General features: G+C 37.2%; 2 protein-coding genes across 2 annotated transcripts in view; one reads left to right on the top strand and one right to left on the bottom strand.

The window, feature by feature from the left end:
- The window catches only part of FBXL13 (F-box and leucine rich repeat protein 13), a 168100-nt gene that overhangs the window by 90290 nt on the left and 61851 nt on the right, over positions 1 to 15959 (top strand). Inside the window, exon 12 of the mRNA XM_010946662.3 lies at positions 6037 to 6166. Within this exon, the coding sequence (XP_010944964.1) occupies positions 6037 to 6166 (130 nt within the window). The remainder of the gene's footprint in view (positions 1 to 6036; positions 6167 to 15959) is intronic.
- FAM185A (family with sequence similarity 185 member A) overlaps positions 6341 to 15959 on the bottom strand; it is a 130040-nt gene continuing 120421 nt past the window's right edge. Inside the window, exon 9 of the mRNA XM_045510482.2 lies at positions 6341 to 6477. Within this exon, the coding sequence (XP_045366438.2) occupies positions 6389 to 6477 (89 nt within the window). The 3' untranslated portion in view covers positions 6341 to 6388. The remainder of the gene's footprint in view (positions 6478 to 15959) is intronic.

The following is a 15959-nucleotide window of genomic DNA, read 5'->3' as shown; positions in this document are numbered from 1 at the left end:
AGCCAAGGAAGGTATTTTCCTCTTTCTTTGTTTTTCTGTTAACCAAAGTCTTTATTCAAATTTTAAAAAGTTTTCCTCTCATGTCCTTTTATTTTTGCTCTAGGATCCAATGTAGGCTACCATATTGCATTCAGTTGTCATTTCTCCATAGTCTCTTCCAATCTGTGCCAGTCCTCAGTCATGTCTCGTATTTCATGACCTTGACACTTGAAGAACACTGTACAGTTATTTATTTTATAGAATGCCCCTCACTTTGGGTTTAATCTGATGGGTGTTTTTCTTTTATTCTGCTTCCATTCCATTTGTTCAGGTTTCATCTTAAGACTCCCCTTTTATTTTTAGATTGAATTTTGATTCTCATCCTTCAAAGCTGCCATCTTCCCTCTCAGCATTTTTGCCTCTGTATACATTTCCTCAGCCCACTGCATTCTCTATATCAGTAGTTCTCAAAGCATGTTCTAAGAACAGCAGCATTCCAGTTAATGTTTAATAACTGGCTGGGGTAGCGGGCAAAGGTATGTTCTAATTTATAGGATTTACTGATTTCTGTGGTATAACTAATTCCACCATGGCCAATTTTAAACTACCAACACGGTGTCACTGAATGTCGAGTTGGGAAGAGATGCTAACAATTAGTTCTCATGGGCTGGTGCAAGTCAGCTCCAGCGGCACCACTGTGGACGGCGCCTGATCCTTTCAGGAGTTCTATAGTGTTCTCTGCTCTGCAATATAGAACATCACTCAATACCTTTCTTTAGACATTCCATATTAAGATACATCTGTGTATGGATATATGTGCATGTATGAACATGTGTGTTTATATAGGGAGAATATATGTGCATATATGTATGTTTGTGTGTATGTATGTATGTATCTATATCTAGATAGAGCAGGGTAGTGGGGAGGGAAGAGAGAGAGAAATACATATTATAAAATCCATAAATCCATATGTGAAAATCTGAATTTACAAAGCAGATGATTTGGGAGTAGTATACATCATGTTATAAATTATTTTTTAAACTTAAAACATTTGTTCCAACCATACTTTGAGATAACCTTTCCTCCTAGGACATTTAAAATAATTCTACAGCTATGCATAGTTTTCCAGAGATGTTCATTTCACAAATGAAGCTATACCTTCAGTGAGCAAAAGATAGACAAACTGGACCCAAGATGAGAATTTTGTTTTGATTTTAACTGCTAGTTCTTGCTACTGAGACAACATTTAGGATAAATGCTATTTGGCACTGATGTTATTCATCATATGAAAAAAATGTACACTGACTTTCTTACATATAATAAAAAAACCGTCTCATAACGACTCTATTTTTGCTCTGCTTTCCATTGTTTCAAACATGCTTGGTTATGCAAAGGCATTTTTTAATTATAAATAACCAGAGACATGTTGTTTGTTGCTGTTCTCATTCACTCTTTGGTGTCTTTAGTACTTCTTTCCAAAGAAAAATGTAATTTGTTTGCCTCTCTTGGCAATACTGATTTGCCAGTTTTTAATTTGAGTATTTTTCCTCATGGCTTTGGGGACTTGCTCAGTTTCTTAAAGTTGAAAATGAGAGGGTGGGAGAGTATAGCTCAAGCAGTAGAGCACATGCTTAGCATACACGAGGTCCTGGGTTCAATCCCCAGTACGTCCTCTAAAAAATAAACAAACAAACAAACCTAATTACCTCCCCCAGCCAACAAAAAAAAAAAAAAAAAAAAAAAAAGGAAGAAAGAAAGAAAATGAGGGCTGCCCACACTCATGCCCAGTACAAGACATTTGTTTGCTTCTAAATACTTCCTGAATTAAACCCTTTCAGTTTATTCCGATTCCCACAATCTATTCTAGATGGCACTCTCAGCATCTCATTTGGCACAGCATCCTGATGGTTCACTCTTAGCCTCTCTTCCCTTCAGTCTGCTCTGCCTTATGCTGCAGGAAGTATCATCCTGGAACAATAGTCTTATCATGTCTTTGGCAAGCATGAAGTCTAGACTCTTCCCTACTGTCCTTTAACATTATCTGGTCAAACTTATCTGCCCAGGTTTTCCAAGGGAAGCCCTTAACTCTGGTCATCTGATTCCTACATGCTTCTCTTTCTCTACAATTGGAATTCCTTTCTCCTCCCCTTGCTAATCCACAGACCTCACACTATCTATCAGAACTCCACAGTGATTTCTGCTTTTCCTGAGTTCTAATAGCAACATTCAGTCACTTATTCACCATGTGAATCAACCTTTATTTGCAAGGCATTCTGGGCATACAGTGGTGAGTAAAGCTATTATGATCTCTGCTCCTTAACGGAGCCTTATATGCTGTAGTAGCATGATGTCTAATTATTATTTCAGATAGATGAATCAGCCACTCAGCTGGCTTGGAAACTTCTTATTGGCAGGGACTCTCGTGTTATATAGTCTCACCAGTGCCCATCAGATTAGGGTAGACAGAGTTAGCTGTTGCCTTGTAAATAGGAGGCCAAGTCACTGCATTGGGATTTCCTGCAGGAATTCTATTCTGCAAAACTACCTCTGTGAGACTAAAAAGCCCAAGACTTAACTCAAAAAAATCTACATACAAATCCTCTCTTGTATGACTGGGCTTGTGTCTGTGATTTTTCAGAGAGATTTTCATTTAAGTATGTAATTCTACATTTCCCTCTAGTAATAACTGCCTCAGGTGTTAAGAGATCTAACACAGAAGGCCTCAATTCTTTACTGAAAAAAAAAAATGCCAAAACAAAGGAGAAGAAATGATCTCTGTAGTTTCTATAAGAATTGTGATTTTTTTAAAGATTATGGCAACAGTAGAAAGATAAATAAATCACAAAAAGAATACCACTGCCACACATGTAAGAAATATTTAGTTATCAAATAATTAGAAGAAGATAAACACAGGCTGAAAACACCACCTTAAAGTGGAATTCGAGTTATCAAGTCATCTCTGGATTAGAAAAATGATCAACCAAATCTTACTCATGTAAAGGACACGTTTCTTTGCCAAAATTCAGGGTAAAAAGTAGCAATTTTGAATACAATTTGCCAAGAACAATTTCACTGTCAACTGATACCTTTGCCATTCCCAGAAGCGCTAATCTGCAGCACTGTAAATCCCTAGAAAGGCCTGCAGGGCCACTCAAGATTCCTGAGCTTTGCTTTCAAACCAATGGCTCCCATGAGGTTCTACTTTGAAGAGACATATCTAGAGACTTTTAATCTGGGGGTCATTTAATTTAATTAACAATCTCTTTTGCCAAACCCAAGGTTCTTAACCTGGGGTCAGTGGAGCCTCTAAGGAGACCAGGCATGGAAATCAGGGGTTCCATGAATCCTGAGACGAGAAAAAAAATTTTGTTTTCACTAAGTTCTAACTGAAATGTAGGTAATAAAATCAGAGTAGTATTAGTAGTCCCTGGGACTCTTTCACGCATATAAATCACAAATATTTTCCTATAGTTGTTACAAATATTTCAAAATATCATCACTGCTTCAAAATCATGGTAGTTATTAGAACTGCCACTAGACCTTGTTATTTAATACGTTAATAAAGGAGCATATATGTTGTTATTCCACTCATTTGGTTTTTAAAATATTTTGATATCTTTCAATATAATTGACTGCCTTTATAATCATAAATATTCTATTTTATACATTACAAACCTTATGTTGACAAAGGGTCCATAGATCTGTAGGTATCTGTGACACAAAAAAGTTTAAGAACTCCTTGCTCAACTCTCATTTTTGGTTATTTGTTAACTGATCACATGCACTTAAACTGAACAATAGACTTGGACCAGATTTGAATAGATTTGAATAGGCGTGATTTTGTAAATAATAGTTTCATTATTTTAACTAAAGGAAGACTGATTTCTATATAGACCTTAAAGATAGGTTAGAAAGAACAGTCTGCAAATGAGTGGCAACACGTGTGAGGAACAGAAACTACATCAGAGGCTGTCAACCTCACTGGAGCTGACAGATTACATATGGCATCACCACCATGACCAAAATGAGGGTGCAGATGCAATATGAGGTCCCCCAAACTCTTGGAATCAGTTGTATGCCTCACTTTTGTTAGGTCAGTAACTGTTTCATTAAATGGAAGAAGATAATACAAACTTCTTAAGAATAATTCATATGTAATTATTATTTGAGGAAGTAGTAGCGGTACTAACTATATATATATATATATATATATATATATATATATATATATATATATATATATATATATATATATAAATATATATATATAAAAGCTTCTACCTTATCCTTGCTGATTTTAATCAACAAAAATCACCCTCTATATAGTATTGTTACATGTACGTTCTCATGAAATTGTCACACCTCTAAGAGGAAAGAGCAGATAGGATTACATTCATGTTACAGATAACAAAAACTGAAGTTCAGGAAAGCCCTTCAGTTGGTCAAGGTTAAAAAAAGATAAAATTATAATCTCCACTTGACAGATGTGGAAACAATCTCTGAGAGGTTAGGGAAGTTGCAGTTAAGTGTCAGGGCCGGGATTCAAATCCAATTTGGCCAGATTCCAAAACCTTGTATATTTTCCATTGTGTCAAGCTGCCTGCCTCACTACTCCTTTCTCCAAATTAGAGAGCTGAAGGATCGTTAGAAATGACAACCTCCAAGAAAATTGTACTTCACTCGGTTGAGTCACAGGGATATACTTCAGGGAGAGGAAGATAAAGCATTTCCAAAACTTTGGATAGCTCTTGTTAACTCAAGGGCCCCAGAAGAAGGGACGTGTCTTTGGGATGTTAGTGCTGCTTCCTCCTTCAGAGACCTGCCCACCCAGCCACAGGCTTCCCTCACTGTTCTGTTGAATCCCACAGACACAGCCATTACCAGACGGGAACGTGTGTTCTGAGTCAAATAATTCGCTATGGAATGGGGACCATTTTATCATATAGATGTGTTTTTTCAAATTTTGGAAATAAATCTGGTAATTGGTCAAAGCTTGCATACCTAATTTCCCATTTATGTGAAGGTAAACTTTGTTAGTCATTTGTGGGCTTTTGAGGGACAAAGAGGCATTTTCTTCCTCGCTTTTATTCCTTTTGCTTTCTAACTTGCTGTTAAACTGTTGCACATCACAAACCAAGAGCATGTTGTTAATTCCATTACAAGAGCAGGCAGTAGTGGGAGTTCTTGCACTTTTAAAAAATGCCAGACTTAGGAAGGCTTGGAAGATTGTCCAAGTGTCCTCAAACTTGCACAACAGTACAGGCTTGTCCTAAATACCACCCCCCCCCCTTTTTTCTGGAAGCTCTAATTTTGGTCATGGTGGTAATGCCATATTTAATCCGTTTCAACTCCAGTGAGACTGATAGCCTCTGATGTAGTTTTTATTTCTCTCATATTTGCCCACTCATTTACAGACTGTTTTTCTTAACCCATTTGTAAGCTCTGTATATCAATCAATCTTTCTTTAGCTATAATAATAAAACTGTTACTTACAAAATCATGCACATTCAAATTTATTTTTTCAAACCATTTGCTTATCATGTCCATTTTAAGAGTCTGTTATGTATAACTTTGCCTCCTTTCTGCCCCAAATCCTCAATCTCATGTAACAGTTAATCGCCATTTATATGTTTACAAAGGGTTTGTCCCTTCTAGACATTTTGCACATTATTTGGGTGCTCCAAAGATGAAACCTAAAGGCAACAATAACACAATCTCTGAAACTTGGATTTCAAATACAAACTAACTTCTAAACAATATGAATGCACAAAACTCCCCTTCCCCCAAAGCTTTATCCCAATTAGCTTTCTTAAAAATCTAGGCAAATCTTTCATTATTTTCATTGAAATGTGATTATGCATTATCTGATATACTACTGCAATCTCCTTCACTTGGCAGGGAGAGAATTAACAATAAAGTTTGAGTCTTGAATATCTGCAAGGAGAAAAGATTAATTTATAGTTTTACTTCTCTTTGTCACAGTGGTTTAAGAAAGATGTGAGAAAACAACTAAAGAATAATCACTTTCCTTCCTCTCTTCGCTGCCCTATCTTTCAGGCACTTCCACAATTTACAAAATCTTAGTCTGGCTTATTGCAGAAAGTTCACAGACAAAGGTTTACAGTACCTGAATTTGGGGAATGGATGCCACAAGCTCATCTATCTGGACCTTTCCGGCTGCACCCAGGTTTGTCTTTCAGTCTTCCCCTTCGTGCAGCAGGCGAAGAAGTCCTCCAGAGAACGGGCTACATCCAGCCCTCATGCTATACTAACGCTGTGCACGGACTGCAGCACACTTTTTAGAGGTTTTAAATTACATGGCCACAGCTGCTTAAATTTTCCCCAGGATCGCTACTATAGGCTCCTGGCTTCCTTCCACTGGAGTGTCACATCCACTGACAGGCAGAGTTCACTGGACGAGGAAGCAGACCACTTCTGTGTAGATACTCTGAGCACAGTTGTAATACCAGAGTCCAAATGTTGAAAACTTTAGAATTGCTACCAAGACACAAACAAAGGAAAACATTTTGAGGGGAGAAGTTGCAAGGAACTTCCTGGAAAGTCAATTCGCTCCCACATGGGGTTTCAAAGAGTAAACAGTATTTGGAATAAATGCCAAGATAAATGTAAGATAAAAAAATGTAAGAAATGTAAGATAAATGGATAAATGTAAGAAAGGAAATACAACAAATAATATGATTTTTAAAATTGCATTATATTCTTGGGCTAAATGACATGAAGATTTGAGGTCTACATGGGGAAATATTTAAGTCTGAAGGAACAAGACTAAGGAAAACTGGGCAGAAAATAGGGTGGAATTGTGGACGGTAGGGCATGGCACCCTGGAAGCAGTTACTGCCTCCTTGACAGTTTCTTCTGCTCTCTTTTGTTACACTTAAGTCATGATTCTTTTAACCTCTTTTCTTCCACCTCCATGTGTATTTTATTGATATCAGTGTCCTAGTATGTTCATCATTCTGTGGGAATTATATAATAACGCAGATGAGAACTGTTACTATATGCCAGGCACCATGTTGAGTGTTTTACACAGATCAGATTTACCTCTCACACAAATGCTGTGCAGTACATATCTATTACGCCCATTTAGACATGAAGGGATGAAGGCTCTCAAGGCTGTACAGGTGGTGGAAGCACTGGTGAAAGGACTGGTTCAGTTATAAGCAGGCAGATTTTCTGGAAGGAATATAGGACAGCACGAGTTTCTCCTCCAAGTGCCTGAATGGACAGAATTCTCACTTAGCCAACACCACTGGCATACTGTGGCTTCCTGGTGTGCTAGGCAATGGGAGGATGTAGGGGTAAAGTGGGGGGACTTTAAGCTAGGGCTGAAATGGTGAGAACGTGCAATTGTTTAACATGGATCTACTGACGTGCAGCTTGCTAAGCATCAACATCTACCATCACACGATGACCAGGATGGCCTTAATGTTCCCTCCAGACTCAACTTTAGACAGGCTTCTTCCTGACCCTGGGCCCCCGACCTCTCTTTTCTTAGAGCATTCGCTTGAGAAAACTGGTGGTTGTACATTCTTCCTCTGCTCCCTTTGAGATATAAACCTCTTAAAAAGGTTTTTTGCCAGTTTTACAGCCCAGGGATATCTTCCTCAAGGACATGGGTGCCAGCCTTTGGTATGTAATCATCAAGAGAGATAGCACCAGTGTCTCCTGGTCTCTGTGGGAGGAGAGGAGCCTAACTTCGATATGGACGCCAATAAGTAAACACAGATGGCCTAATCACAGAGGAAGAATATTTGCAAATTCAGAAATAACTCAGTGCGCTGGACACATTCCACGGATCAATCTCCCCACTACAGATACCTCCTTTACTACTTTTACTTTTACACCAGCCCACCACAGTGCTTCAAAACCCTCCCCACTGTGTGTGATTACCTCCTTGTTCTTCTTAATTTCCACCAGGTAATTACTGTGGCAATAACACACAGCACATGCACAGACACACAAACACACATACATCTGTCTTAAGGATAAATATTTTTGGTCACAGTCAATCAAAATGAGAGGTTTCAAATTGATGACCCTCTGGACAGACCTGTGTGCAAAACATACATAGCCTATTTTAAAATTTTGAGCTAACATTTAAAATTGTGGAGTTTTCAAATAAAAATCTAGACTTCAAGCTTCTCTTAAAAAAACAGAAGAACTAGCAAAATTGGGCCTGCATTTCCACATGGCAACAACAGGCTGGAGCAAGTCAGCCTCACCTAGTGGAACTTGTACCATCTGAAACATTGTAAAATATGGGCTTATTATGAACCAGATATCTTAACAATGGCTACTGCTGTAGCTTCACAAACATTCAGTGAATCTTGGATGCTACTGCTTCTGAGGGACTTATTAAGTCCTCTGAGGAGGTGCATCTACCTCCCCAGCTCTGGGTATGAGGATCGTTTTACCCTTTCAGGACTAGTTGCATTGATATGAAAATATAAAAATGGTTTCAAAGAAGGAAAATTCTCTGTTCACAGATTTTTTTCAGTTCTCTCCTTGGAAAGTAAAATCTGTTATTTTTTTTTTTTAATATGTTTTGAATTTTGCACTATGAAGTCATGTGTTAATACATCTGACCAAAGAAAAAGTTCCTAATAAAACAAAAAGGGTTGAGAGTAGAAGCCTACAACTAAATGCTTTTCATGGGTGTTTACTGAGTACCTGTTGCATACTGGGTGCCATGATGAGTAAAACAGCAGCTCTGTCTTCTAGGAGTTCTGACTTAACATAAACAAAATACGTCAAGGGCTAAATAGTCATGCAGTCATGGCTGCCCCAAAAAGGAAAAAGATGTATTTACATAATATTGTATAAGAATTTTAACCATAATTGTTAGAAAACATAAATAAGTGGATGATGAACTACAAAGAAAAGTGAAAATCAATTACATATGTTTTAGAAATATTCTGCATTCTTATGGGATTGGATAAATACTATAGGTGAGTTGAGTAATACGGCTGATTTTCTAATGAAAACCAGCACTTGCACATGCACTTGCATGTCATCATCTTTGATGTGGCTGAAGTGATGCCCCTGCCCTGTTTCTCCCCCTCGAAAAAGCCTCTGCTCACATTTGGCTTGAGTCAGGATAGGGCCGCTCCAGGGAGCTCTCACTGTCCACTGCTAATCTCTAACCATATACTTGCCACTTGGAGTTTTCTTTTTCACTTTAAAAAAAAAAAAAAAATCTGTTTTTTTCTTGTTACATGTTAAATGCAGAAAAAGACAAGAAAAAAGGAGAAAAGATTTAAATTACCTAAAAATTCACCACGAAGAAATAGTAAACACTACCATTGTTTCATGGAAAAGCTTTCTGGCCTTTATTCTATGCATGTTTAAACTGAAATGGATTATATAGTACACATATCTTTTATTTAATATTTATAAAGTGAGTATCTCTTTATTCCATGAAATATTTTCCTGTAACTTACTTTTAATAGCTATTTGGTATTCCATTGTATCAAAATACCAATATGTATTTAACCATTCATTATTGGCCTACATTCTTTTTTAGGCCTTTTTTTTTTTTTTTTTTTGCTATAATCAATATCCTGTAAGGAAAATCTTATAGCCATATCTTTGTAATTTTTTGGTACAAATTTTTAGAAGTGAAATGATCAGAGGATATAGTTATTTTTAAGGCCAGCCATACTCTACAAAGATGGTCAATTTACACTTACCATAAATTTAAAATAATGTTTGGTATCTTCATACATGTATTACATATAAAAAAAACTTTTGCCAGTTCAACATTGAATATGATATTTTATATTTTTAATTTGTATTTCTTTGATCACCATGCAAAGTTAAACCATGTCCAGGCACTTAATAATTATTTGTTAATGATAATATTCTTATCCCAACAGGCTGCCATTGTTAAGAAATTTTTCAAACTGATTTAAAAATTTCTTTCAGAGTCTGAGTACAACATTTTCATTACAGTATGTTCAGAAGGAAAAAAAAATCTACATTCATTTAACAAAAAAATTCTGGTTGAATCAGCTGAACAAATTTAATTCATTTGCTCTTATATTTACTACTTATTCAAAGTTATAAAATCTAAGCTTATGCCATAAAATAATTTTTTCTTTTCTTTTTCAAATTGATATAGTTGCTGTACAATTAAAGCAATTTTTAAATTCATGTTTAAATGCAATTTGGTAAGACTTTTTCAAGATAAAATAGTTTTATCACATAAAGAGGGTACCCTTTCCTGTGCTCCTTTGTTATCTATCAAATGTCTGGGAGATACTTGGCAACAAAGAACGGATCCACTTTTTTCTTGTTTCAAGGAATGATGTGTGACCTAAGTCATGGCAGACATTTGTCAGATGTTTATTGAATATTTGGATTAATGTTTAGTTAAGTAAGTGAAGCCAATGAACTACTGTATGAAATGTTTGTAGTTTTCCTTTGTACTTTGTTTCAAGGAACTACTTCCTTCCCATGTGGTTCTGGGGAGCTGTCAGTCATGGCATCTCGAAAGCAACACACCACAGCAACCGGGAGGGTTCTGGGGCACCTGCATTTTAATCTTGAGTTTGCTATTTACTAGGTATGGGACTGGGGCAGGTTGCCTAAGCTTTCTGTATACTTCACTTTCCTTATCTATGAAATGGGGAAAATACTAGTAACTAACTCAGAAGTGTGTTGTGTGAATGAAATGATTTGATACATATAAGAGGCTTAGAATGGTGGCTGCATATAGTAAATGCTGAGCCACCATTAACTATTATTATTAGATAGTATTTTCCTATGGCCATTGGTCATTTGGCCCAGGCCTAAATGTTTCTAAATTCCATCCACAGTGGCTGTGATTTTCTAGGAAGAGCATGACCTAATCAGAACCATTCAGATCCCTTTAGGTACTCAACATTAGGAAAAATAAATTCTGTTTCTCTGAGGTTGTAAGGCCTGCCTGGAATGTGTAAGTCTAGGCTAATTTGTGGTTCTCTTGCTCAGGAACATGGAAGAAATTTGTCTGCAGTGGGAAAGAATGAAACCATCACAAAGAGACTGACCTTCAAGAGGGAGAGATAATGTGTTTGAAAAGGAGAGATGGTATACTTTTGTTTAGCTGGACTTTCAGTTAGAGACAAACTTAATTCCATTTCTACCTACACTAGTACATGTTGGGTTTCTGTCATTGCGACTGAAGGAAGCTGACTGGGACAACTGGTGAGGGTGTGGTTCCTATTTAGCTGTTAGTTGGGGTAACAGAGAATACTTCTGGTTGGGCTTGGTGGAGAGCCCTACTCAAGAGAAAAAAACTAAGGCCCGAGAGAGAAGGTTGTGAAAGTTTCTCACAGCTCTTCCACCTTGCACCTGAATTTGTTGCTTTGTACATGCGTGTAACTGACCACAAAGCAATCCTTAACACCCAAGAAGCCAGGTGAAGTCTGCTTCCACTTTTGCTGGCATTGACAGTTGGGACCTACTGAGCAAAGGCATTCTCTAATGACTTTTTTGAGAGTAAATTCTGTCAAAGTATAATATATATATAGAAAAGTATACAAAGTGCTGTGAACATTCATGTACATGTCCTTCAATTAAAAAGTGAGCAAAACATGACAGTCTTCCTCTAACAACCAAAAAAAGAATACGTTCATATATATATATTCTTGCATTCTTATGTCATGGTTCTGTGTGTGTATTTTAATTCTTCCAAATGATATTGTGCTCTACATCTCTCTTTTTCTTATATCTGATGATAGTTCTAAAGGTGCCTCTCTAAGTCACCTCTTCCTTCCAATCCCTTAATCATAGACAGCCCCAAGTTTCAGTTCTTGGCCTACTTTTTTTCCTCATCATGCCCTTGGTGATGTCATCTAGATGATAGCTTTAAATATCGCCTATAATAATAAGTGTGTGTGTATATATATATATATATATATATATATATATAAAATCATTACATATGTATATGTATAATATACACACATACACATACAAATATACACACATAACACCATATATGTAATGTATGTATATGAGTTGTTTATATATGCATATATACATGTATGTATGTTTATAGGTGTGTACACATATATAGGAATACATATACATAATATACATGTATAGAAATATGTATATATGTGTATATACACACACATAGACACATATATATAATATACATCTTTAACCCAGACTTCTCTTTCAAATGTTGGACTATTACATCTTTAAAAAAAAATCCCTGCTCTGAAAAATAACTCCTTGTTCCACCTTCAGCCTTCCTGTCCTAGTTAGTGACAGCTCCATGTTACAGTTACTTAGGCCAAAAATCTTGGAGTCATCTGTTACAAACTGAATTGTATCCTCCTCCAAATCCATATGTTGAATTCCTAACCCCTAGTATCTTAGAATGTGACTTTATTTGGAAATACAGATGTAATTAATTAAACATTGCAGATGTAATTAATTAAGATGAGATCATTAGGGTGGGCCCAAATCCATTATGACTGATGTCTTATAAAAAGAGGAAATTTGGACACAGACACATGCATAGGGTAGAGCGTCATGTAAACATGAAGACAGCCATCTACCAGCCAAGGAGAGAGGCCTGAAACATAGCCTTCCATCACACTGAAGGAACTAACCCTGCAGACACCAAGATCTTGAACCTTTAGCCTTCAGAACGGTTGCACAACAAATTTCTGTTGTTTAAGCCACTCAGTTTGTGGTACTTTGTTACAGCAGACGTAGCAAACTAATAAGTTATCCTTGACTCTTCTCTTTCTCTCACACTCCACATGCTCTCTGTTAGGAAATCCAGTTGACTGGTACTTCGAATATATCCTGGATCTGTTCACCATTTACCCAGCTACGACCCAAGTCCAAGTCGCCGTCATCTCTTGTCTGGATTATTGTGAGAGCTTCCCAGTTAGTTTCTCTGCTTTCACTTCTACCTCCTGTAAGTCTCCCCTCAACATAGCAGCAACTAGAATGATCTTTTAAAAACTCAAGTCGATGTCTTTCCTCTGCTCAAATACCTGACATGTCTTCCTATTCACTCAAACAAAATCCTTGGAAGGAACTTCAAGACCCCATGTAATCTGCCTCCTTCCCTAATTGCCTGTCTGACATCACTTCATATTACTCTTCCTCTTACCAACTCTGCTCCAGCCATACTGGCTTCCTTGCTGTTCTTTCAAAACATAAGCTCTTGCCTAAAGAGTTTTTTTACACTGGCCATTTTCCTTGCCTGGAACACTCTTTCTGCAGCTATCTGTATGGCTAATTTCCTCACCTCCTCTAAGTCTTTCTAACATATCCCCAAAATGAATGAATCAGTGGAGAAATGCTCCAAAGAGATCCACATCAGTTCCCTGTTCATTTCAGAGCTCTCTAAAATATGATCTTGTTTCTTTCAAAATCTCAAAATAAAAAATATGGGTAGGATTAAGAGTTTTAATGTAAAGGATAAATCCATCCTACTTGTATATGAGAAAATGCCAATTAGGAGGGCAGTGATTCCTGGTTTTGCCTTGCCTTCACCATCTGCTCTGTTTGTGTGTAACTCCAAGGATTCCCTTTTTGGTATTACCTTTGGGTAGCCACTTTTCCTACAGATTCATATATCTCCAACTGGGTTTAGCAGTGGGTTATGGCATTAGGTAGGAAGCTAGGCATGGAATGATCACAGTTGTACTGGGAAGGAAGGCTGGGGTGCAGCCAATCTCAGGCTTACATTCAAATGCCCAGAAACTGGTATCTCTGAACATGGAGTGGCAGAAGGAGCCAGATGAAAAGTAGGGGGTTTGGACCAAGGATTTATATATTCAGATTTAAGATTTAAGTGAAACCAGAGAGTAAGAGTTCACAATAGCATTTTCTACCTCTCTGCCTCCCCTGATCTTCATTTCCAGACTCAGTACTTTCACTAGGCTCACTTTTTGCCCTCTGCCTGGATGCCCCCATACTGTCTCTTTCTCCCATTTTCTAGGTTAACTTTCACATATCCTTTGAGGTTCTGCTCAATCATAACCTTCTCTAGGAATCCCTCACTGACCCCTCCTTTTCCCCAACCCAAGCTAGGTTACGATTCATTGCACTTTCACTAAGTGTTCTCTGTGTACTTGATGGTCTACTTATTTGTCTGTTCTCCTTCCCATTGTGAGCTCCTTGATGGCCAGGATGCTGCCTTATTTGTCTGTATCTGTATCCTCAGCATATAGTAAGTACCTGGCATATAGGAGGACTTTGATCAATGTTTGATGAATGAATGAATGAAATTGCAGTCAATTTCAGAGCACGGTTAGCCAGGTGCTTCAGGTGGAAGCTCAGGAGGCCTGTTAGACATCTGAGAAGTTGGCCACTTGCTAAAGCAAGGTCTGATGATTTTTTCTTGGTAAGAGTTGAGTCTGACATTTCTTTAGATTTACAGGGAGAAAAGAGCCTAGGAAACTACAAAATACTAAAATAAAGGTGTTTTTTAATCAACTATTTTCAGTTATTACACACAAGTCAAAAGAAATGAAAAGGGACAGCATCCTAGAAATGTTCAAATGATTGGAATACTCAATACAATAATGCCAGTTTATCAGTAATTCTTGAACTATTAAATTTCTCTGGGCCTCATGAAACTTAAAGGTAGGCTGTGTAAACCGCTAACTAGAAGATTCTAAGGTCATTTCGGTTCTCTCCAGGCTGCATAAATTCCAACCTCCCCTTTCAGAGAGGCAAAGATCATGGAAGGTCTTACTTATTCACCCCTGGGGTTTGTGGTGGAGGTGGGAGAAAGCCACAGAGTACATCCAAGGATAAATGTATTAGCCAAGTGGAACAGAGATTGCATAAGCAGAGCTATCTCTCTCGCCACCCACCCCTTTTATACAGCAGAAGGCAGTGGGGTGGTGAAAGGAGCCCCAAACGAAGGTTAGGAGACCTGGGATCTAGTCCTTGTTGTGTGACTAAGTACTTGTGCCACCCTGGGCAGTTACTTAGTTTTTCTGCCTCAGTTTCCTTGTCTGTAGAATGGGTAGGTTGGGATAGATGATCTCTGAGATATTTTTTAGCTTTAGGATTTTGTATTTCTATATGATGACTAACCAAGATAACTAAAGAAAGAGTAAGATTAGGGGAAAAGAAAAATGGATTTTATTTTGGAAATGCTGAATTTGAGGTTCCTGTGATACATCGGGGTCTCAATGACAAGAACTACTTGAAAGTGGAAATCTGGTCCTTGGAGCACAGGCTGGGAGTGGAGGTTCAGATTTGGCAGTTTATCAGTAGGGGGTAACTGGAATAATAAGAATTATGTGACCAGCTAAACCAGTTGTGAATAAACTGATTATGTACCAAAATGAGTTAGTAAAAGCTACATTCAAATTTTTAATTCACTTATATTTATTTGATCCCATTTTCCCTTATTCTATATTTTAATGGATGGTAATAAATGGCTACCATTTGTTGGGTATTGACTATGAGCTAGGTGTTGAGGTGGGTGCTTTGCATTTATTATCTCATTTAATATTTACAAATAACCATATGAGGTGGGTATCATTATTCCCAGGTTAGAGATGTGCAAACTGAACACTGGTATGCTGGTAAAAACAACAACAACAACAACAACAACAACAACAGCAACAGTGGTTGCTGACTTCCATGGTGTAAATACTCTCACCATAGCCTATTTCAAGCTACCAACAAGAGGATGCTGAACAGGGAGATGGGGAGAGATGTGATGTGGTTATTAATTAATGTTAGTTAATATTAATAACCACTGTAATCTCTTAATATTAACACCAACATTATAATATTAGTATTCATGTTAATTGTTAATTAACTATAATACAATTATATTGTATAATAAATAAATTATTAATAATATTAATGTTAATATTGTCACCATACAGATACAATAAACATACATATACTCAAGAGCACAGGTAATGGTAACATGTAGTAAAATAATTAGGAAGTCATGAGTTTGGGTATTCATTACCTTTGTT

Source organism: Camelus bactrianus, chromosome 7 (assembly GCF_048773025.1).
Source record: "Camelus bactrianus isolate YW-2024 breed Bactrian camel chromosome 7, ASM4877302v1, whole genome shotgun sequence".
NCBI classification, from domain to species: Eukaryota; Metazoa; Chordata; class Mammalia; order Artiodactyla; family Camelidae; genus Camelus; species Camelus bactrianus.
The sequence above is the reverse complement of the archived record's forward strand: the minus strand, read 5'-3'. Positions and strand labels throughout refer to the sequence as shown.